General features: G+C 35.8%; 1 protein-coding gene across 3 annotated transcripts in view; it reads right to left on the minus strand.

Annotated features, from left to right (window-relative positions):
- The window catches only part of LOC150108466 (IQ motif and ubiquitin-like domain-containing protein), a 227,567-nt gene that overhangs the window by 25,033 nt on the left and 176,082 nt on the right, over positions 1 to 26,452 (minus strand). For 2 of the 3 annotated variants that reach the window (XM_090415872.1, XM_090415873.1), the window contains exon 10: positions 13,877 to 14,062. In XM_090415872.1, the coding sequence (XP_090271998.1) occupies positions 13,877 to 14,062 (186 nt within the window). The remainder of the gene's footprint in view (positions 1 to 13,876; positions 14,063 to 26,452) is intronic. The other variant, XR_016550657.1, reaches the window with a different exon arrangement.

The following is a 26,452-nucleotide window of genomic DNA, read 5'->3' on the forward strand; positions in this document are numbered from 1 at the left end:
CCATTGTACCATCATACGATTATTATTATTATTACCACATGGATCTAATAAACTGGAGTAAACAGGGAAGGATATGAAGCTGGTGTAGTTGATAAAAGGATGGCTAAAGTTTAATAAAGTAGAGAAGAACCAAGCAGAATGCAGGTGACCTGCTAAGCTATGTGCTTGGACCACTTAATTATTTTGTAAGTTAATGATACTGAGGATCACTTAAGGAGAGAATATTCAGTTGTTTGCTGCTGATGACTAGATTCTGAAGGCCCTGACATTGCAGAGAAAGCATAAGGAGTACAAAGTTTAGAATATGTGTAATATTGTGAAAGGGCTGCACTGCAGAAAACTGATAAAGCTAGGTGCAATTATCGACAAAAAGTTGAAGTTCAGGGAACACATAAATGGACAATGTAGCTCAAAAGATCACTTGGATACAGAAAAACACTGATAAGTGGAGTAAAGAAGCTACTGTTCCTCTTTGAATGGCTTTTCATATGGTCACACACTGCTGTACTAAGATTTGGCTGCGTAAGTTTTGTAGGGATAAAGTGGAGGATTCATAAGGTAATGAAAATGGTAACAGGTTGATAATATGCCTAATATAGAGGATATATTAAAGGTTTTTGGAGTTAGAAACTTTGATATTTTACAGAGTAAATATCAAAGTTTTTCAATAAATGAAAGTAAGAGAGAACCAAGGGGGTTACTCCTAGATTATGGGAAATTAAATTGGGGGGGGGGGAGGTTGAGATTGAAACGAAAAAATTATTTTCAATGACTTAAATTCACTATTTTGACTAAACAAACTGGAATAAAATTAGGCATCATTGTTTGCTATTCCAATATCAATTAATATACAAATTAAATAACAATGGTCCCAAAAAGACCCCGTGGCACACCACTAGTGACTTTTCTCTATAAAGATAGTGTCCCCCCCCATACACAATTTGTCGAGATCTAGCTGATTGCCAGTCACCTATCCAATTCACTAGTCTGTTATCTAATCCCATCTGCTTCAATTTATTTGACCAACTTGTGATGTGGCAATCTATCAAAAGTCTTTACAAAATAATCCATAATAATCTTTCCTTGTTCACTAATCCAAGTTGCTTATACATTTCTTCATCCCACATTCCTTGGCCTACAGCAATATGCAACTAAATATCTCTTCCTGTCAACCTCCACCTCATATCACACTAACTCAAAACCATTGTCATTATTTCCCTCCATGTCTACCTTATGTGGAGAACATTTCCCTGCTATCATCAGCAGCACTCCTCCTCCTCCCTTCCTGTTCTTTCTTTCCTTGCAAAAAGCACTATACTCTTCCATTTCTATTCCTGTTAGGATATCCATCTTCATTCAACCATATTTCACTTATTCCAGTGATTTTTGGGCAAATAAACTCAATCAGATAAACAATTTCATCTTTATTTCTGATATTCCTAGCATTGGTAAATAAACACAGCAGTTCACTTTTAGGTCTATAAAGTCCTACCCAAGCCACTTGTTGGCTGTGATTCCCCACCATACCTGCCCTTGCCCAATCACCTTTATCACTGCTTACCACACATATCTGCTCAGTTTCAACTACCCTACACACATCCCGATATATTTCATTTCTCTGCTGATCATCCTCATACATACATTCACTACTACCAACATCCACTCTTTAAATACCATGTCTCCCTGTCCACCTGGGCTCCCCCATTTCCTTGTTCCTCTTGCATTTCGGTTCTCTCTTCATCTCGCCCTACTACTAATTTCCACTGCTGAACACCTGAGTATCTCTTCCATTTCACTCTCCTGATTTTTCACTTCACCTCTTACTTCTGATTACTTGCTTACATCACACACGTACTTCCAACTAGTAACAGTTTCTCTATTCAAATTCAATCCTTTACAGCTGTATAATACCATTCTTCCCTCAAATACATGCTATACATCTACCAACTGCACTCCCTTCTCACACAGCTCTGATAGCATACCATTCATGATTCTGGCTCTCTGTCTCAACTCATCATTGCCTTGGTGACACACTGACTACTGTTATCTTTCACTCTCCTCAATAACCTTCTGATATCTGCCCTTACATTCTCCTATGTCCACTTAAATCATTTGTTCCTACAAATACCACTAATTCTTTTGCTTATTTCCTCCTCATATCCAAAGCATGAATTATCTTGCTCATTCTCCCTCCCGGATAGCAGACCTTATGGACTTTTTCATTAAGCAATCCTCTAACAATGGAATCTCCATACACTGCTATTTTGAAATCATTGAACATCTATATTACTCCACATATTCCTCATTTCATTTTTCATTTTGAATAACTCTTTCTTTAAACCTTGCATTCCAGCAATTTCATTCTGTTGCTCCCATAGTCTTGCTACCTCTCATTCTTTCATACCTTAATTCTGTTTCCTCATTCATATTTCCATATCACTTACTTTCATTTCTTCATTCTTGCATTCTTTCACTACCTCAGTCTCATTAGTTTTCATTCTGTTCCATTTTTTTTTTTTATTTATGCTATTCCTTCAGTCTTTGTTACATTCATTAACTCAGTCTAACACAGTATCACATTTCTACAAATCCATTCTCTCTCTCTCTCTCTTTCTCATCTAATCTCCTGTTCAGTGTCTCTACACAAATACACTTTTCACATTTCACTATCCATACATGTTGCACTCACAACATTGAGCTGACCGCATGCATACTGCCACTGTGTTCCATTCAAAGTAAGATTCAATAATTCATTGAAAAAGTCAGCAACAAATCACATAGACACACTAGTCTATCAAAAATGAACAATAGTATACTAAAATTCAAACAAATTAGCACTTATCTTTTCTGGAGCCCATTATCAGTGGTAATGGGCTCCAGCATGCAGCAGTCATTCATTTAAAACCTCATTACATTTAAAAAAAATGTAAAGAGGTTGCATAAAATCATCATCAAATTCCTGATATGTACCCTCAGAGGATATGTACAGGATCTTATGAAAGTACTACAAGAAAAAGTTACACCATTACTAACTTCTGAACAATAATTTTCCTACAAATTAATCTGTTATCTCTCAAGACTAAAATATTATCAATCTAATATTTCTGTCTTTTAAGGCACTTTTTACATTATCAATCCATCTACATCTTGGTCTTCCTCTGGATCTCTTTCCTGCCAACCTCGCAAAGAACACTTGTTTTTACTAATCTTTCCTCTCCCATTCTGATTAGCTCTACTAGCACATTCCTGAATGCTAACAATGACGAGTTCTTTCCTAATATCCTCATTTTTTATGTTATATTGCTATTGATGCCATCTATTCACTTCACTAATCTTTCGCAGAACTCTCGTATCAGAGGTCTCTTAATCTTAGCTCTTTACTTTATGCATTTCTAAACCAGCTCTCGGATCTCCATAAGTTAAAATTGGAGTGAACACTGTTTTGTATATAGCTAATTTAGTGTTTTGACTAATTTCTTTCTTATTCCATATAAATTTAACCAGCTGACTTCCAACTATACCACCATCATCATCAAATTCCTGCCATGTACCCTCAAGGGGTGTATAGGATATGATAGTACTACATGAAAAAATTACATCATTACTAACTTCCTATCTACAATTTTCCTCCAAATCAGTCTGTTACTTGTCAAGACTCCAACATTACCAGTTCTTATATTTCTATCGTCTAAGGCACTTTGTACCGTATCAATCCGCCTATATCTTGGTCTTCCTCTGGGTCGTTTTCCTGCCAACTTGGCAGAGAACACTTGTTTTGCTAATCTTTCCTTGCCCATTCTGTTCAAGTGACCATACCACCTGAGATTAGCTCTGCTAATGCATTCCTGGATGCTGACAATGTCAAGTTCTTTCCTAATATTCTCGTTTTTAATATGATATTGCCATTGATGCCATCTGTTCATGCCTCTAATCTTTCTCAGGACTCTCATATCCGTGGTCTCTAGTCTTTGGGCAAGTGTTTTACTTCTGATCCAGCTCTCAGATCCATAAGTTAAAACTGGTTTGAACACTGTCTTGACTACAGCTAATTTAGTGTTCCGACTAATTTCTCTCTTATTCCATATGAATTTATTCAATTGACTTCCTACCATACCAGCTTTGTTGATTCTGTTGTCTATTTCCATATTTAATTTACCATCTTCACTAAAAATCATGCCTAAGTAGCTGAAATGTTTTACTTGTTCCACAGGTTCTCCATTCACAACACAGTTGACATTTTCAATGATTCTACCTATTTTCATTGTCTTTGTCTTTTTATTGCTGACCTTCATACCATATCTATTACACAGTTATTCAATTTAGTCAGAGAATCTTGCAGACTTGTAGTAGATTTATTTAGAAGTATAACATCGTCCACATAAAGCAAGGAGCTAACATTAACATCTACAATTTTGATATCATGTTTAATACCACTTTCCTTCATAATGTGATCCATATAGATAATGAATAACAGAGGGGATAATGTACATCCTTGTCTCACACTAGATTCAACATTAAACCATCTTCCTGTACTTCCTTCAATTCTAACTGCTGACTTACAACTCAAATAAAGACTAAGTATTGCTTGATATAATGCCCCATTGACACCATATAACTGTAGCGTATCAAATAACTTCTCTCTTGGCACCTTGTCATATGCCTTTTCCAAATCGACAAAACTTAAATACAGATCTTTGTTATATTCCTATGCTTTCTCGACTATTTGTTTTAAAGTGAAGATCTGATCCTGACAGCCTCTATTTGGCCTGAATCCAGCTTGTTCTTCACCAAGCTTTTCTTCTCACAATTCTTCTCAACCGTTTCTCAAGTATACTTGCATATATCTTACCAGGAACACTCAGTAGGGCTATACCTCTGTAATTCTCACATTCAGTTTTATTTCCCTTTTTATATAAGGGTACTATGAGAGAGCTGTACTCCAATCATCTGGAATTCGTCCCTCAGTCCAGGCTTTCTGAACTATGCAGTGCAGCCACTGTAAGACTTTTATACCACCATACTTCAGCATTTCTGGTTGAATATCATCTACTCCTGCTGCCTTTCACATTTCAAGCCTTTGATGGCTTTTTCTACTTCAAGTATGGTTATGTATTCCTGACTGTATACCTGGTCAGTGTTTTTTTTATCACTGTGCTGTCATTACTGCTTGTTTCATTTAGCAAATTTTCAAAGAAATTACTCCATACATCAAGGATATCTTTTTCTTCCGTTTTCATGTCACCTTTATCATCTCTAACTTTTACAGCACTCTTTCCTCCATTCCTAAGCTTCTTCAACAACCTCCAGAATATTTTGCCACCTTCTTGATATTTATTTTCAATGTTCTTGCCAAAGTCCTCCCATGACTTTTGTTTAGCTAGTTTTACACACTGTTTAGCTTTCTTACATTTGTCCCTGTATTCTCTAAGAGCACAAGCTGACTTATTTTCCAGGAACTTTTGATATGCTTTCTTCTTTTCCTTCACTCCCTATGTAACTTCCTGTGTCCACCATGGAGTAGTAATTTTTCTATCCTTGCAGACAACTTCACTACATGCCTCTCTAGCTGAATCAATCAGGGTTTTCTTCAAGGCTTGCCATTGAATCTCCAAGGTTTGGTTCCTGTTCTCAAACTCTTTCAATTTTTCCTTCAATAATCTTTGTGTATTTTAGTCTACAGTTCACATCTGAGAGCTGCTCAACTTTTATTCGCTTTAAAACTTTCTTACATGTCATTATTTTCAATATGAAATTCAATTTTATCCTGCTCAAGACTAAATAGTGATCACTTCCAATTTCAAATTCTCTGTACGCTCTGGTGTACTGCACCAGGGAGAAAACATCACTATCAACAATAACATAGTCAATGAGACTTTTCTTATTCCTTGCCTCTTCTCTCCATGTGAATTTGTGCACATTTTATGTTGGAACATTGTGTTAGTAATATCCAGTCCATGTTCTGAGCAGAAATCCAACAGGTATTTGCCATTAGCTTTATTAATTCTGTTGTCTATTTCCATATTTAATTTACCATCTTCACTAAATATTGTGCCTAAATAGCTCAAATGTTTTACTTGTTCTATAGATTCACTATTCAGGACAAAGTTGATGCTTTCAATGTTTCTGCCTATTTTCATTGTCTTTGTCTTTTTATTGCTGATTTTCATACCAAACCTATTACAACAGTTATTCAATTTAGTCAGGGAATCTTGCAGACCTGTACTGGATTTGTTCAAAACTATAACATCATCTGCATAAAGTAAAGAGCTAAGATAAACATCATCAATTTTCATATAAGATTTAATACCACTTTCTTTCATAATGTGATCCATGTAGATAATGAATAATAGTGGAGATAATGTGCACCCTTGTTGCACACCTGATTTTACTTCAAACCATCTTTCTGTACCTCCTTCAATTCTAACTGCTGACTCACAGCCTAAATACACACATCCAAAGGTCAACATTCAGCATTGGAGCAAGCTCTTCTTCCAGTGCATGGATAGCTTCGTTGGTGTTGTCCAGGAGAACATGGGTGGCAGCAATCTGCTCCCGCAGAAGAGCAAAGCTAGTGCATCTATAAATGCCCAGAGCCTGTGGTGATGTATTTAATTTAACACAATTTGGGATTTCATTGTTATCCCAGCAACATTTTAGAAAGGCTAATCAATTCAGTTGTCTGGATATCTTCAGCTTCAACTCGCCATATTGACGGGCCTTGCATGCGATGGAATCTCCGTGGATGATTGTAATTCTTGGATAAGCTTATATGTTGGTTATACATAGCCTTTAATGTTTTAAGGAAATTACAATGTATACCAGAATATTAATAATAAAAAACTTTAATTAATACTTTCCTATATTTCGGCAATGTTACATTGCTATCTTCGGGGATTGTAAAAAACCAATGACATGTGCAAACAGGCACTAACACTGAGCAAATGAGACTGATAAAGGCAACAGAAATCATGCCTAGAGTCCTAAGCAGTGCCCCTAGTGGGATAAATTGGGTTGATGTTCTTAAAATGTATGCTTCCCAGATTTGGGGCAGTCTCATGCACCTAAATTTGTTGAGGTTTGGAAAGTTTTTTAAAGCTGAGGCAGATTCGATGAATAGTGTTTTATACTTTTGCTGCAGTATATAATAGAATGGCCTTCTTCCAGCATATCCCTTGGTGGGTATCCAAAGCATGGTCAGCAAGTCCTGAGTGTTCTGGAACCGGATGTAGTCCTTGTGTTTGGATATCCTGATATTGGCTGTCCTGCCTGTTTGGCCATAGTAGGATAGTTTACAGTAATCTTTGAAGAAAAAAGCCTTCAAATTTGCCTCACAAAAACCAACTGTCTGGCTATGCTATGTGGATGATGTGTTATTCATTTGGCCTCATGCCTGGATACACTCCACAAATTCTTAACACACTTAAACAATCAGCACCCCCAGGATCCAGTTTACCTTGGAAAAGGAAAACAACAGGTCTCCCATTCCTAGATACTCTGATTACACATCAGCCTGAAAGATCCCTGGCATTCTCCATTTACAGAAAACCCACACACACATACAGGTAGATACATTCTCCAGCAGTCACCCCCCCCAACAATACTGCTGTTTGGGGGGGGGGGAGAAAGGATGAATAAGTAATTTCTTTGGATAACAGAGCCCTAACTACTGAACTTGACCATATTTTTAACACTTTCTTAGCTACAACTCCCCCACCCCACCACCAAATCCAAAAAATAATAAACTCATGTAATAGCACCCCTCCCCCTATCAAAGCAGAGATTACTCAAAATCTATCACCATTCCATATATCTGGTGCACATCTGAAAAATTAACAAAAATCCTAAGGAAATATGACTTTACAACCAGTTACAGACCTTATCCACCCCACCAAAGACCAGCCACCTACACTAGACCTACCAGGTCCCTCGCAGTTGTAAACTGTCCCACTATGGCCAAACAGGCAGGACAGCCAAAATCTGAAGATGTAGTCCTTATCTGGTTCCAGACACTCAGGACTTGCTGACCATGCTTTGGATACCCACCAAAGGATATGTTGGAAGAAGGCCATTCCATTATATACTGCAGTTTGAATCTGCCTCAGCTTTAAAAAACTTTCCAAACTTCAACAAATTTGTGTGCATGAAACTGCCTCAAATCTGGGAAGCATACATATTAAGAACATCAGCCCAACAGCCAAGACAATTCAATTTAGCTCACTATAGGGCACTTTTTAGGATTCTAGGCACGATTTCTGTTGCCTTTATTCAGTCTCATTTGCTTAGTGTTAGTGCCTGTGTGCAAATATCATAATGTGCACACAGACACACATCAAGATGGTACTGTAACATTGCTGAAATATGGGAAAGAATTAATTAAAGATTTTATTATTAATATTCTAGTATATGTTGTCATTTCCTGAAAAATTAAAAGCTATGTAAAACCAATGTATAAGCTTATCTAGAAGAATCAAACTAAATTGTATTAACATCTTGCATTTTTCTTTCCTTCAGTATACTCTCTTTTTTTGAAATAACATAGTTTTATGGAGCTACAACCTCCAGTTGTACAAGAAACATATCATTGGATTCCTACTTTCTTCTTAACCACTTACCTAGATTTTGCAATCTTTTTATGTGTACAGTTGATATAAAAAGAGTGGAAATCAGTTGTTATGCTTTTTTTTACTACTGCTAATCATACAAGAAATCAAAAATAAGAGTTAGTAGCATTGTCATGGGAACGTGACCAAATTATCATTATTAGTCACATTTAACCACCTCATGCCGTTATGGATCAAATACGCATCATCATATGCTTCGTATCCATCATATATTTCAATGTAATATCAATGGTATTATAATTTTAATATGCACTTTGCATCCATGATAACTTTGACGTCTATAGACGTCTTGGCCGGTAGCGTGGTTAATGGATGACATAATGATATGAACAAAACAAAACTGTTAATAATTCAAAGAAGAAGAACTGAGCTCAACAATGGTGCTGATTCAGAATGAGAACATAGCAGGGCTTGAGAGTTTGAGGCTATTATGCATGAAATCAATCAAAACCAATAAAAATATGTAGATAGTTGTTGTTGATATAGAAATTAAGAATGCAGAGAAAGATGAATATGAAATATTTAGGCAAATTAGCTCAGTGAGCACAAAGGAGAAGAAAGTTAACAGTACACTGGAATTGTGCAAGTGGCATTTAATGGATGCAGTGGCTGACTATTTTAAGAAGTATTAGGATAAATCAGATGGAGAATTAAATGGATGCATAACATTTTTAATAAAAAAATGTTATGCATCCATTGGTGGAGGAATATGATAAAGGAAACTTTGGCTGAATTCACTGAAAAAAAAAATTAATTATTATTATTCCAGCCCTCCATAGAGTCATAAGACTTATCATGGGAGGCCCATCTTAGACAACACAATCTATTATACCACTCCTTAAATCCATTCACAGTTTGCACACATTCACTACTCTCTTGTGTAATGAAGCCCATGGTCAAACCACTCTCCATGAAAAAAAGCACTTCTCACTCTCCTACTCAACACTGCCTCTTGTAATTTCTGGGGATGCCTCTTATCTTTGTTCCTCTCCAAGATAAGAGTAATGTAACTGTTATGGAAAACAGTTACATTATGGAATAATGTATGATCTTCTAAAAGACTACTCAATATGCTAGATGTGTATAAATTATTTAAAAAGTGTATACCAACTGTGTATAAATTATTAAAATAAGTTACATCGTTTCTTCTTCTTCTTAAGCTTTCATGAACCATTGAGGTTCTTTAGCTGTCCAACTTGCATGCACTTCTCAACCATCTACCCCCCCCCCCAAGGATAAAGTGATTAGCCCCCATGCCTCCCAAGTGTACTATGTCTGTAGACGTGTGTGTGTTCTCGGCACCAGTTTGCCTGTTCTGGGGAACGAAAATCTGAGTTTCCAGGTGGGGGGGGGGAAACAAACTTACATCCTTTATTCAGTCAGCTAACTCACCTCTAGTTGAAAGAGACCAGATAAAGATTTCTCAATTAATTCATTTAAAATCTAGAAGTTAAAGGCTTACCAGTTACACTTCAATAATCATATCATCTTGCTTTTGGATTGCTTCATTAAATGTATGATTCCATAAGCTGGTTAAACAAGAAGCTATATGGAAACTTATGTAATGCTATAATATTAGGGTTTTTTTTTGTTTCTCCAAGAAACATACTTCTACAGATATAAAACTTTTAACTAATAGATACCTATTTCCACCTTATTGGAAGAATATCTTGACAATAGATAGACTGAAAATACTGTGGATGTGTAATAAGGTTTATAAATGTTTATGCACCATCCAATGGAATAGTTAGATGAAAGTTCTTTTGGGAATTGCAGCCATATCCATTCAGTGCCCACTACATCATAGCAGATAGAGATTGGAATTATATTGAAAAGCCCACATTACACAAAATAGGAGGACACCCTAGAAATGGAAAAGTAGGGTATGCACAATTAAAAATTGTCTCAACAATACTGAACTAGCAGACATATAGGGGATTCATAATCCTCTTCAGGCTTGTAGTTAATAAGCCTGGTTCCTGTCTAGATCAAATTTATTTCCTCTTCCCTTATAAACAGGGTTATTCAGATAAAACATCTTGACATCAACATGTCAGATCATAATCCAGACCATGGAGACTTCCACCAAATTTCCTGCTAATCTTTTCAACCAACTGCAGATTTTCTGTTCAAACTGGAATTGGGATACACAGTTAAAATTCAAACAAGCAGTAAAACAGAATGAGTGAATGGGGAAAGGATGGAGGCCTCTCTGAACTAGATTCTCTCAAAAGAAAGAATAAAAGGTAAAAGACCTGTATAAAGAGAGAAGCTGGTTCAGAGCAAACCAATGCAATAAGAATACAGCAGCACTTAGCAGATAGTACTGTAGTGATAGACTTTCAGATGCAATATTTAAAAGACAGTTCACCATGAAAAAGGAACTATCACCCAACTCTGCAGAGATGGTGAAGACACCATCCTCATTCCAAAACCTAGGGACGAACAACATTTCTGAAGATCAGATTACAACTGCAAATTCAGACAAATCTGCTGCTGGCAATTTCTGACGGTTTTGAGTAGAATGTGGGTACACATAGTAGCACTCAACATGATAAAAGGCAGAAGGCTATGCTAAATAAATTGTGTTTGAAGGAAGCTCTTTTCATGAAGGAATGAAGTTGCAAACTTGGATGTCTTGTAATGTCTCAGACCATCTACACGATTTCATGCTGGGAAGAATTATTGAAAAGCTTGAAGAAGGCCACAGAATTACTGATATTGCTAGAAAGTTTGGACTCTCACACACAGCATTGTATCTCAGGCTCAGCAGCATTTCACAACATGAATATGTTCCAGACATTTGCTAGGAGGTTGCCTTTGCTCTACCACAGAGCATGAAGACATATTTTTGGTTATAAACAGCGAAACATAATTGATGTACCAAGGCAGGTCAGCTTGCAAATTGGCTCCATCAAGTCCAGATATACAGATATTTTGACAAATTGTGGCAAGACATCTGCGACAGGTAGACCTATATGCTCGAAAGCCTGCAATCTGAATTCCTTTATCCACAGCTCATCATAGAGCATATTTTCTTGAACCCCCCCCCCCCAAAAAAAGGCCTTATCCTTACTCTGAAGGAGGAGTGGGCCAGTTTGCTTCAAGAACTTCCGAATCACTTGATGCTAAGCATGGTATGACATTGCAAGAGCTGCATTGCAGTTTGAGGCGAACATATTCCATACTGAAATGTCTTTTGGCATAGTTTTCTGTAAGTGCTGTACATTAATTCCTTAACTAAGTCCTTAGGAAATTTGTAACTTTTGCCAAAAACGTATTGCAATTTAACTTGTATTTACAACATATTTTGTGCAATATCATTTATCAGTATTCTGGTAATAAATTCATTTCTGCATTTGGCTGTAGCCATGCAAATCTTTTCATATACAGCTAAAAATGTAGTTTGTCTTAGCTTTTGGACATCAGTATACTTTAATCAACCGGAGGCCTTATTTTTTCTGTATTATCAATAACAGGCTCAAAGTAGAAATGAGATATATAATTAAAAGAATACATGTGTATGGATTTCCAATACAGCTTCAAAAATCCATGCAGAGAGACAAATTTTTGAAAGCACACATGCACAGTCCTTTCTTTGGTACTACCTGGGTTTTCATCTTGGAATAAATGATTATAATTGCCCAAGAGCTGAGATTGTTCCTGAATACTACAATATTCTCTGCTTAACTCAATGACTGCCACAGCATTCTGGCATTGACATTCTTTCCATTAATAAAAACAAAACTTGGTATAAGGAAATCTATAACCTCTTCTCCCATGAACTTCCACAACTGGATACTACCAATAACACTTCAGAGTAAGGATAAGGTTGCATATGGTTGCCTTCCAGTAAATGGCATCAATGGAGGTACTTTTACATCAAAGATCTAATCTGTGACATCCATTACAGGTTGGAAACAGTAGAACATGGATTCTACAGCTGCCCCCTTGGTTTGCATATTTGGAAAAGATTATGTAACATATTGGGCATTCCATTACTCAAAACAAAACAGGTTCTTCTTCTTCTTTTTTTTTTTTTTTGCAATACATCCCCCCCCCTTTCACCTGTCAGCAATGGGAAGAGAATTTTGATTTTTAAAATTAACGAGTTAAAAATATCTTTTTTTGGAAAGTTATGAAAAGAACATGGATTTGAAAACCAGCAATATAGCAGGCATATACTTTACAATATTGTATTATGGAAATTTTATTATTCAGTATGACTATTTTTGTATTTAGAAAGAAGCATTCTAGGAGATACCAAATTTTTTGGCTAGGTGGTATAGACCACCTGCATTATGCAGCATTTAACAGGAGGATATAAAATGTCTCTTTTTATTATGAGAGATTTTTTTTTAAATGGTCCATTCTCTAAGTTCACTGTGGTCTTATGGTCAACTGCAGGGATGAATGGAGAGTAATCCCATTCAGAGAAGGCCAACTAACTTAGAAATAAAGCTAATCATCTGGGTACCAGTCATCTCCAGATTTTAGTTTCAATAAGTCTTTTGGTTGTTTCAACTGCATGAGAGTGGAAAAGGAAAAAAAGGATAGCCTTTGGCAACATGTTATACAAGAGCCAAGGTCTTTTTTCCCCTCTCTCTCGTACTATTCATCTATTTCTTTTTAACAGAAAATTTTATATACTTAAGCCACATCATCATGCTTGTCAAGGATTTAGGCCTAGAGTGGCCTGTGCTGGCCTTAGAAGTCATCGTTCAATCTTAAGAGGATGTCCTTTTTTTCTTTTTCTTAATGGTTTGTAATTTAAGAGTTGTTTTGGTATTATGTAATGAAAGCAAAAGTTTGCACTTGAAGTGGCTTGGTGTCTGGCCATATGAGAACACAACAAAAAATATAGGATTTAGAAGCAACAATTCAAGTTACATGCTATGAAACATTAGCCAAGAGGTAACTAGACTGTAGGTATATAAGTGATAATAAATATATAAAATGGTAAGTGGAGCTTACTGATCAATAGATAAGATATTAATATTTCATAGAGCAGAAAGGAAAAAGGATAGAGAAAAAAGGGGAAGGAGCTATCTCTGAAAAACATTATGGTGAGTAAGGAGGAGATTTTATACAATGGGAATAGTAGGCAAGTTTTGACCAATGAATGAATGAATTTCAAAGGAACAATGAGGTCTATTCCTGATCTAGAGTGAGACTTTCATGATGAGTCACATAATTTAATGGAGAATAATTAATAATACGAGCAATAAATATAAAACAATTTAAATTTTATTTACCTTTTCTGGCTGTTCTACGTGAGAGTGAATGATACTTTCTTTTCTTGTTAGCAGGAGACAATTCCATGGTGCCCATTCTCTATTTAGGTCCCATCTCATTAGTTTTAAATCTTTCAGAATATCAGATCCACCGAGGGCACTTTGATGATTCCATATTTTTTCTACCAAATGACACACATCACTAATCTAATGAAATATACTATTTAAATTAGAATGAAAACTTAGGGAAACTGTACTTACAATACAAATTTCATTGAAATAGGAAAAACAAAAAAAAAGATATTTATTGGATGTTGGATGTCTGGGAATTGTTTGCATGGAGTTGTGATTCTAAGAAATTATATAGGAATATTGACTTAGCAAATAAGAGAAGCACAATTTTAATTATGGTGATATAGATTGAAATGAAGATAAGTCATCTAGGAGGAAGGAAATGGATTTCTTGAATTTTTGAGAGGCAATTACATTAAAAGGGTACATAGGGTTCAAGAATCTTGGTTTTGTACAGGATATTATTGCGAATAAGGTCAAATCTCCAGCTGGTGAAAGTAACCATGAAGTGATCAACTTGGTGGAAGCCAGCACATGAGTAATTCTGTGAATAAAGAATATAATTGGAAACTAGAAAGCTGATTATTATGGAAAGCTCAGGGACAGCTTGCAGCAATAGAATGAAACGAGGAGTTATTTTATAAAGAATTATAAAATGTCATAGACAAAAAAAATAAAATAAAATGCACTATTAATTCATAGCAAGAGATTTAAATGCCAGAATAGGAAACAGAAAATACAAACTTAGGGTACATTTGGTGAAGATATCCATAATTGTAATGGATACAAACTATGGGATTTTGTTATTTATAATAATATGAGAATAATGAACTCAGTATTTGAATCCAAAGAAATACAGAAATAAACATGGTTAGCCAGAGGATATAAATTAGTTACTGATCACATTATTGCAAATTTTAGGCTAACTGAGTTAATCCTATATGTAAGGGCATTGAATTAAAATGCAATTGTTATATGGTAATGACAAAAATCTGATTTGAATCAAAATGGCTACAATAAATAAAATTGAAAATGTCTATCAACAAAGTAAGAAAATTTCTTTATTACAAGATTCCCAATACCAGGCAGAAATATAAAAAATGCACTGAAGAAAAAACTGAAACCATACAATATTCATAAGACAGAGGAGTAACAGAAAATCTGAAACAAATCCTGCAAAAGCAGCAACAGATTACTCTTTATTCCTAAGTACCTTAGGAATAAAGAGTAAATGGAACAGTAAAAAAGGACTACAAAACTGGAACAAAGAAATAGAAAATATAATAAAAACAAAATAGTTACCAGAAAGGGCTAAATTCCAAGACAACAGAAGCAGAAATAGTATGAAGGAAATTACAGAAAGAGAAGTAAGAAAAGAAAAAGGATAGAGAGAGAAAGAAAAGAAAAAGGTAGAAATACAAACAAACTAAGAAAAATATTCTTATTATTATTATACGGGGAACTGCCATGGAGCCCAAAGACTCATCGTGGGAGACCCAATCTATCCATATAATCTATCATACAACTCCTTGAGCCCATTAACAGACAAAGTACTCACAACTGGTTCTGGCAACCCATTCCATTCACAACTCCAAGCAAAAAATCCAGTCCTCACACCCCTACTAACCACACTTTCATTCAACTTCCAGGGATGATCCCTTGTTCTGGTCAATCTAGCCAAGTGCTGAAACATTTTCACTGCATCAATCATATAAAACCCTTTAAGCAACTTAAATGTTTCTATCATATTTCCTCTTTTTCTCCTATCAACTAACTTCTGCAATCCACACACCTTCAATCTATCCTCATGGGGAACATTCCAGACCACTCACCATTTGGTCACTCACCTCTGAATCCTCTCCACCACTTCTCATCCCCAAGAAACCCAGGAGACCTGACTTGAGCACAGTAATCCAGATGTGGGCATATCAATGCCTTATAAAGAGGAATAACAACTTCCTTACCTCTACATGTTAATGTGTTTTTCAACAGCCAAGGCTAAGTAATCTTATGGGCTAAGCAACCTTAGCATTATGTCCTCTAAATGTTAACTCTCTGTCTACCACCACCTCTCTTGCTTCGTCTATTTCCTGGAGTACAGTGCCATCAATGTGATACATGGCTTGTGATCTATTTTTCTCAAAATGCATAACTTTACATTTCTCCACATTAAACTGACATTATTACTCTACCTAATTTTGCATTATCAGCAAACAACTGACTATTTCCTTTCAGGTTAATTCCTATATGATTTATATACAAATTAAACAGCAATCGCCCCAGCACAGAACCTCGCAGCACACCACTTTTTGATATCTGTCCAGCAGCCACCTTCTTATCCACTTAACCAGTGTTATATCCATCCCCATTTGTTCTAATTTGTATAAGAGAGTTCCATGTGATATTCTGTCAAATGCCTTAGCAAAATCCAGCAAAATCATCATGTAGCTATTTCCTTCATCCAACTCAGCTGTTACTCTATTATAAAAAGTTAGTAAATTACTAAGGCATGATTGACCCTTTCACAAAGCCATGTTGACCTTTGTACAGTATCAAATTTTTATCTACCCATTAATTTTGACAAATTTTTCTAGTACTTTTACCACTGATTTCAGACCAATCAGTATCTCAGGTAAAAGTACTAGAAAAATTGGTCAAAAAGAATGGGTAGATAAAAATATGATACTGCAATATGATACTTTGCCCTCTTTCCACTCCCCTGGAACTCTACCAGAATCTAGAAAAATAGGTAACCTATTTTCAAAATCTCTGGACCGATGATGCAAAATTTTATAAAACTAAAGAATTTTATAAAATAAAGAATAACCTAATAGAAAATATTACAATATCAGAACTAAAAAATAAAATGAATAAAATGAAAAATCAAAAAAGGAAAACATCAGTAGAAGACAATATACATACAGAGCTATACAACAAAGGGGGAAAATTTAATGGGAAACTCATGAAATTCTTTAAAAATGTTTGGATTTCTGGAAAAACTCTGAACCCTTGTTAAATAAGCTGGTTATAGCAATTTATATAAAAAAAAGGAAATAAAGATGACTACATTAATAGGCAAATTAGTCTGCTAAATGCAAGGTAAAAAATATATGCAGAAATATTAAAAGAGAAGCTAAACAATATTGTAGAGAGGACCAACTTCCAGAAGAAGAAAATGGATTATCAACAGACTTGCAGAGACTCAGTTTTTACTAGAAATCAATAACTGAAAACAGAAGAGAATCAAAAAGAAACACATGTGATTATGAAAAAGCCTTTGATAAAATTAACAGACCAAAACTGCTTAAAATGTTAGTTGATTAAATATACCAAATCAATTCATACAGACTATTCAAGAAATATCACAATGGAAACATAATTCTCTGTAGTCTATCATCTAACTTATATATACACACACACACACACATATATATATATATATATATACACACACAATGGTACCTCGACTTACGAACTGCTCATACGGACTTTTTTCATATCCCATTTTGACCTCTAGATATGAACCTAGATACGAACTGTAATGCTTTTGTTTTCAAATGAACTAAAGCCTGTTTTACATTATACTTTTTTTTAAACTTTTATATACGTTTAGCTGAGCGTGCGCTGAACCATCTCTAGTGTAACAATTGTTGTTACTACATCATATTTATCTGAAATACGACAAACGCTGCACATATTTCCTTTTTTTGTGTATCTATTTAGGTATTTGTGTAAACAAATAATACACTTCCTGAAGGTTTTTTTTTAGGTTTGTATTTATTATGTGTACTGTATGTATTTCTTTTTATAAGTGACATGTTTTTATTGTAGCTTCACATTTATTTTCTGAATAATCTACCTCTTCATTACCATCCTAAGAGGAATGTCATAATTTGTTGACATTTTTTGAAAAATAATTGTAATTATTAAAATTTAATGGGCATTGCAATTAGATTGTCAACGGATATTAACAGTTCATATTTTTATTCCTACTCAGTAGATGACAATACATAGCTTTTGAGGGAAGCCTGTTCTTTTTCAAACACGGAGGAAAATCCGTCGCCATCTACTTCTGGTCTAACCACAAGTAAGTCTAAACTTCTTTACCTAATCTATTTAAAAGTTATAATATCGAACTTTTAATTTGATTTCTTGACCTGACATTTTATAATAGTATAAGAATCTATAATGCTTATAGTATTATTAAATTAATATTACTTATTTAATTAAATGACAACAATTGTTGACACCAGTTCTTAATACCTTCTAAATTTGTCAGTTAGTTAGAATTTTAGGCATTTTGCATTCAATTAATTTTACTAGTTTTTATGTTATGTTCTACCAAAAATATGACATAGTATTTGAAGTATGCATTTTTATAATGTATTTTTGCATTATTGTGTATATTTTATTGATATAATTAGGATGTATATTTTTGTTTATAGGATCATTTTATGGTCGTGTGCAATGTCCAACCACAAAAAAATTAGATTATTTGTTGACACAACTATATGAATCAGATCTCGATCTTTCAGATATGATGAAGTGAATGAAATGTTTAATGATGATGATGAAGTAAACAAATCACATTCTTCTGATGAAAAGACAACCTCACAGTTGCCTCGCAATTTGTGGAAAATACATTCAAAATTTGAAAATTCTTTGAATTGATGTGATAAAATCTAAATGGCTATGAATGCAGTTTTTTAGACACTATATATCTGCTGATATTTATGAAATAATGGCAGACAAAATAAATCAACGAGAGGTGTTGGATAAAGGGGTGACTTTTGGTACTAGTCCATCAGAATTAAAGACTTTTTTTTTTTTTGCTATTTCCATGATTATTAGTTTGCTTCGCCTCCCACGCCTACTATGGGCAAAAGAATTAGGCATTATTGGTACTGATAATTTAACAAAAAATTGATTTTATTCACTCCGCTGTAGATTGAAGCTTGTAGAGGATCAATTAATATCACAAGATGAACGAAAACGTAATCGACTTTGGAAGATTCAACCACTGCTGAATCTTCCAAATGCAATCGGTGCTAATTGATTGAATTTATCAATCAGTTAGCACTGATTGGTAAATTCAAACGTGCTACAAGGCTGTCTGAATTTACCAATCAGTGCTAACATTTGTGTTGATGAACAAATGGTTCCTTTTACAGGAAGATGTTCTCTTAGGCAGTATGTGAAAGGAAAGCCACAACATGTTGGATTGAAAATGTATGTTTTGGCAGGACATGATGGATTGATACATCCTTTTTTTTTTCTTCCAAGGAAAAGGCTCTATTCCTGGAAACGTTGAAAATGCTGGAGGTATAGGGCCAGCAGGTGTACTTTATTTGGCAGAACACCTTGATAAAGGAAGGCCACAGGCTTTACTTTGATCGATATTTTACTACTATTCCTTTATTAGAGAAACTTTACTCTAGGGGTATTGGAGGAACTGGAACTATTATGAATAATAGAATTCCAAAAGAAGTCAGTACCAAATTCCCTTCAGAAAAGGTGATGACCCAAGGTAAAATACTTTCTACATTTATATCTCCTCCAGAGATTTTTATTTAATAAGGTAAAAACACCTTATGGTAACTTGTTCTGGTAAAATACTTATAAGCTCTGTATTACTAAAATCTTGGTATTTCTAGCCTGGCTCCCACTGATGAGACCTCAATAAAGGTCGAAACCAGTCTGGGTACTGGTCCCTTGCCTTTAATACAAAACATCATACATCCCCTATTTGGAGATGTGTTTTGGCATTAAGGGTAAATATTAAGATTAGTGATCGGAGCTTGTGCCACCTTTACCACGAGTTGCCTTGGTCTTGCACTACCTGTAGGATCAGCTAGACTTGCATCACTTGCAGGCGCAAACTTGACTTGTTTGTCTGTTTGCTTACTTGGGAAATGGAGTAAAACCAGGTTTAAAATTGCTTGGTATTTTTAACAAAAACCAGGTTGGTTGGTTGGTTAATAGTTTATTTGGCACAAAAACTACAAAGGTCATACTGTGCCATACTAAAGGTTACAAACATTAGCATTTACAGAAAATTGTTAACAATATGTCTGTACAAGAATCTAGTTTCATAAAGCAGCATCTCTAGGTAAACAGAACTGTTGCAGAGGTCACAGCAACACACAAGGTCAGAGGTTATTATAGTAGTGCAAAAATAATTAATAAATATAAGAAAAATATTAAAAAATATAAGTTAATAAATAATATATGAAACACTGAGCCAAGGAATGCTGTATCTACATATATGTAAAATTATAACAGATGCCTTTATAGCAGCACAAAAATTGGCAAAAAGGGATTATTACACAATATGCATGGATGAAAATTAAATTTAGCAATGCAGTAGAAACAGAATTCAGGATACATATAAACAGAATTGCTAGAAAGTACACAAATAGGTAAGATGTCCTATAGCACTACATGATTATTCTAAAAATAAAGTAGCAAATAAGATGCATACATGAAATGTATGTTAAGTGATGCAGTATCTACATATAAACAAAATTACTGCAGAGGTTTCATCAGTATATAAATAGATAACTATAGGTTAACATATGTATATTATTATTATTACGGGCGACTCCAGGGAGTCTTTAGACTCATCGAGGGAGGCCCTAAACATCATGTCCACACAACTATACGACATTCTCACAGTATCTATCACCCTTGCCCAGCTTCCATAGGTGTCCCCTAGTTCTCCCACCACCAGTCTGATCTCAAAAATATCCTCTGAATTAATCCTATAGAAATCCTTTAGCAATTTGAATGTCTCAATCATATCTCCCCTTTTCCACCTATCAACTAATTTCTGCAACCCACAAATCTTCAACCTGTTCTTATATGGTTCATTCCATAGACTCGCTATCATCTTAGTCACTCGCCTCTGGATCCTCTCCACTTCCTCCCCATCAAGAAGGAACCTAGGTGACCAAATCTGGGCACAGTAGTCGAGATGAGGTCTTATCAAGGCTCGGACCTTGATAAGACCTTGATACAGAAGTACAATAACTTGCTTGTCTCTGCTCGTCAAGGTATTTTTCAACAACCAAGTGAGTTGATGAGCTGATTTAGCTACTTTTGCAATGTGCCCCCTAAACTTCATCTCCTTATCCACCAACACTCCCAAGTTCCTGGCCTCATCAATCTCCTGGAGTACAGTTCCACCAATGTGGTATACTGCTGCTAATCTTTTCACCCCAAAATGCATAACCTTACATTTTGGCACATTAAATTGACATCCATTCTCCTTAGCCCAGAACTCCAATCTATCCAAGTCATCCTGCAAGATTTTGAGATCTTCTGCATTCACTATCGCCCTACCCAACTTTGCATCATCAGCGAACAAATGAACTGTTCCTCTTAGATCCTTCCCTATATCGTTAATGAACAAATTAAACAGCAGTGGTCCAAGAACAGAACCCTGCGGCACACCACTAGTCACAAGCCATCTTTTGGACTCTACTCCTGAATAAACTACTCTCTGATATCTCTCCATCAACCACCCACCTATCCATCTCACCAACCCTATATCCATTCCCATATGTTGTAATTTATGGATTAGAATTCCATGTGGTATCCTGTCAAATGCCTTAGCCAGGTCCAGCAGTATCGCTGTAAACCCATTACCCTTATCCAGTTCAGCCGTCACCTTGTTATAAAACTTGAGCAAGTTACTGAGGCATGACCTACCCTTCACAAAGCCATGCTGTCCCCCCATACAGTATCTCATTTTCATCAATCCATTCCTGTATTTTTCCCTTGACTACTTTCTCCAAGACCTTGACAACGACTCCTGATATGCTGATCGGTCGGTAATTTGCAACCATAGTCTTGGATCCTCCTTTATGCAGTGGAACTATTTTCCCCTCTTTCCACACCTTCGGGACTAAACCAGACCCGAGACTCAGATTAAACAACATGGTCAAGGGCACTGATAATTCTTTAGCCGCTTCACGCAAGACCCGTGCCGGTATACCATCCAATCCCACAGATGTATTCACATTAAGGTTCTGTAATAGACTACTCACCTCCACTTCATTCATCACAATTCCCATATAAACTAATGGTTCCTTCATTTTTTCAATGTCACCACCTGAATGATATACTTTTGCAAAGTGCTCGCTCAGTAACTTCACTATATCGACTGATTCAGTTACCTCCTTACCATCATCATTTCCTTAAAATCATTTTGCCGTGTACAGTTTTTGTCTTGCTTGCAGCATATTGAAAGAACTGTTTGGGATTCTCTTCAGCTTGCATAGCTAGTTTCCTTTCATAATCCGCTTTTGCTTTTTTTACCACACTCATTACCCTTCTGGCCTGCACTTTATACCATTCGTGTGCCTGCAAGGTCACCTCTTTCTTTAAATTCCCTCCACAGTTGTTTCTTTTTTTGCAGCTCAAGCTTAATGGTGTAATTCATCCATTTAACCCTACTTGTTTTACTATTCGGACCCTAGGTATATATACAATCAGCCATAACCTCCTGTAAATGCTCCTTGACCACTTCCCATGCTCTATCGACATCCAGCCCTTGCAGCTGTACATGCCATGGCACTGATCCAAGCAATCTCCTAAGCTTGTCATACTTGCCAGATGGTAATTCCACATATTCCCTGTCTTAATCGAAAATTCCACACCTTTAGCCACCTCCCAGGTCAAAACAAGTCAAGGAAAGCAGTGTCTACATCTAGTAAGATTACAACAAACATTATTATACTAATACTTAAAGTGTCAGAAAGGAATTATTATATAGCATTGATGCATAAAATTTAAGTTTAGCATTATGGTATTTACATATTAACAAAATTACAGCAGGGTGATACAAATATACAAGATCAAAGCCCATGGTAATACATAATTGGTCAGATTTAACCCAATGAATAATACATAGGTATAAAAGTTAAGTAAAGCAAAAAAAAAAAAAAAGTATTTACATATAAACAAATTTATGGTCAAATGTGTTTGTATAAATTAATTCTTTCTAAAAACTTAAAAACATCATGCAATTTGCCTGAATCTAGCATTTCCCTGAGTGTATATGGCTTGGTTAGATAGGTGAAAATTTCATTCCTCTGTCGTGTAAATTTTTGACAATCTACCAGAATATGATGAATAGTGAGATGTGTGTTGCATTTTTCACATATGGGAGGATCATCAGCTCTCAGTAAATGAGAATGCGTAAGGTGACTGTGACCTATGTGGAGCCTAGCAAGGACAATCTCCTCCCTTCTCTTTGTACATTGACTAGAATGCCAATGTTTAATTTCAGGTTTAATGTTATATAATTTGTTTGTTGATGTTTCTTGTCATGTTAACTCTCACTGAGCAATTAGCTTTGATCTTATAAGTTGTCTGTAGTCTGTATATGGAACTGTCAAATAGTATGTGGAGAAGGTATGGGTTGATTTAGCAGCTGCATCTGCAGCCTCATTTCCTTTGATTCTGATGTGGCTGGGAGTCCAGCAGAACTGAACATCGAAATTAAGGATTTTCATTTTGTGAAGCAGGTGTAGCACTTCATAAAGTACTGGATGAGGATTAGACATAGGAGAGGAGATAGCCTGTAAAGAGCTTAATGAGTCTGTATAAATTATACACTTTTGGTAGCAGTTTTCTTTTATATGCACAAGTGCAAGCTGAATGGCATGTAACTCTGCTGTAGTCTGTAGTGTAATTACTGCAGTCTAGTAGGATCTGACTTGAGATAATAATGTCAGGAAACACAGCAGCACAGCCAACAGAGGTGTTAGTTCTTGAACCATCAGTATAGATGGGTAAGAAATCAGCATGTGCTGCTCTGTGTGCATTAAACAATTGCAGGTAAATGGATGATGGGTATAAGATTTCTGTAGCTGACAAAGTGAGAGGATGCAGGATGTTGTGCAAACCTGCCATGGAGGAATGCTGTTTTGTTTAGTGTAGCTAATGTTGTCAACATTTATACTAACAGCTTGCACAGTTTCTTTAATATGCATACCAAAAGGATGTATAGCAGTTTGATGTGTGTGTGATATTGAGTTTCCCAATGCAGAGAGAAGATACTATTCCATGTAGGGTGATCTGGGAGAGATTTTATTTTTAGGGCGTAATTAAGAGACAACTGTTTCCATAGAAGTGATAGAGCTGGTTCATTTGCTTCTACATAGAGACTTGGAATGGGTGAGGTGCGAAAGGCACCAGTAGCTATCCGTATACCCTGATGATGGATGGATGGAATCCAACCATCGTAGGTTACTCTGTCTTGCCAAACCATAGACTGGGACCCATAATCCAGCTTTGAACGTATAAGTGCATGATAAAGATGGCGCAACGAAGCTCGATCAGCACCCTGCCCAGTAGAGGATAGAGTGCGAAGGAGGTTCAAAATTCTTTTGCACTTTTCTCTTAGTTGACGAATGTGTGCTAGAAATGTGGGTTTTCTGTCAAAAATGAGTCCCAAGAACTTGGTTTCTGTAGTTACTGGAATAACAGTAGGTCCCATTCTTAGTTCAGAATCTGGGTGATGAGTGCATTTTCGACAGAAATGTACACAGACACTTTTTTCTGTTGAAAACTTAAACCCGTTATTAAGAGCCCACAGAGAGACATGATCAATTGCTTGCTGAAGTTGTCTTTCAATTACTCTCATGTTACGTAAGTGACAGTCGATTGTGAAGTCATCAACATATAGAGCATTGTCTACAGTGGGAGGAAGCTGTTCAATGATTGAATTGATTTTAATAGCAAAAAGGGTTACACTTAAGACAGAGCCTTGGGGAACACCTTGTTCTTGAAGATATGGTCGAGATAGTGTACTTCCCACTCTGACTTGGAAAGTTCAGCTGGACAGAAAGTTTTTAATAAATATAGGGAGGTGTCCTTTGAGACCTAGGTTATAGAGGTCTTTTAATATGCCATATCTCCAGATTGCGTCATAAGCTTTTTCCATGTCAAAAAAAAAACAAAAAAAAAAAAACAGAGACAAGATGTTCTCAGAAATGCATCTCTTATACAAGTTTCTAACCAAACTAAATGGTCTAAAGTTGATCGATGTCTATGGAAACCACACTGTGTATTGGAAAGAAGACTGTTGCTTTCTAAATACCAGAGAAGTCTGGCATTAACCATTTTCTCTAGTATCTTACAAAGACAGCTGGTCAGAGCAATGGATCGATGATTATTTGCTTGTGTTGGATCTTTTCCTGGTTTTGGGATAGCAATGACAATTGACTTATGCCAAGAATTTAGAAACTCTTCCTCTGCAAGTATTCTATTGCATAATAAAAGAAGAAGATCCATAGAAGATGATGGTAGATGTTTTATCATTTCATAATGGATGTCATCAGGTCCTACTGCACTAGGGTGTGATTGTAGGAGAGCTCTTTTTAGTTCCTCCTTGACAAATGGCTGATTATATGGCTGAAGAATGTTGGTAGAAAAATTAAGCCTTTGTTTCTCTTGCTGCTCTTTCAGTATTAAAAATTCCAGAGAATATGAAGCTGTTGCTGAGATTTTAGCAAAAGTTTCTCCCAGAGTATCTGCAATAGCTTTGGGATCAGCAAGAACACTCTCATTATAGTCTAAGGTGGACAAACAATGTGTACTATATCTGCCTTTCATTTTCCGGATTTTATCCCATACAATTTTTGGACTGGTCATTTGATTATTTGATGTAGTAAATTGGATCCATGATTGTTTTCGACTCTGATGTCTTACAAAACGTGCTTTGGCTCGAGCACGCTTGAAAGACATTAAATTTGATGTGGTGGGGTATCTACGAAATATGCTCCATGCTCTATGTTGATCTTTTTTTAGCTGCCTGACATTCTGCGTTCCACCAAGGCTTTGGATAGACTGGAAATTGAGATGATGTTTTTGGGATGGAGGTTGTTGCTGCCTGGACAATGCATTCTGTTATATATTTTACAGCTTCATTGATAGGTGTTTGACTGATGGCATCAGCATTAAATTTTGCAAGATGAGAGAAAGTGTGGTCCATTTTCCATATAGGTATCCATGTGGGTGAACATGGTTCCTGTGAAGACACTGTAGACAGGAAAGTGATCACTTCCATATATGTTCTCTTCAACATGAGCAGTGGAAGAATGGAATGGGAACAGATTGTAAGATCAATTGCAGAATATGAGCAGGTAGGCATATGGAAGAAAGTATTGAGCTTATTATTTATTATCAAATTTATCCCGAACACCCTGTATATATATACATATATATATATACAGGGTGTTCGGGATAAATTTGACATATTTATAATTAATTATATTTTTCCGTAAGTTACATGTATTAACACACACTTCTCTTCATTTAAAAGTTTGGACCCTTCTTCATTCATATACAAGATGTCAGAAAGGATGGATAGCTGGAACCCACCTGAATCATGGAAGAGAATAACTTGTATCATGATGATTCGTGCCCGCCATCAAAATAAGGATATTACGACTGCTGCCCAATGCTCCCTGAATACAGTAAAAACAATCAGGCATGAACTAGAGACTTGCAATGGTG

The sequence above is a fragment of the Typopeltis vanoorti genome, chromosome 3 (assembly GCF_054136105.1).
Source record: "Typopeltis vanoorti isolate ZY-2024b chromosome 3, IOZ_Tvanoo_1.0, whole genome shotgun sequence".
Classification (NCBI taxonomy): Eukaryota; Metazoa; Arthropoda; class Arachnida; order Uropygi; family Thelyphonidae; genus Typopeltis; species Typopeltis vanoorti.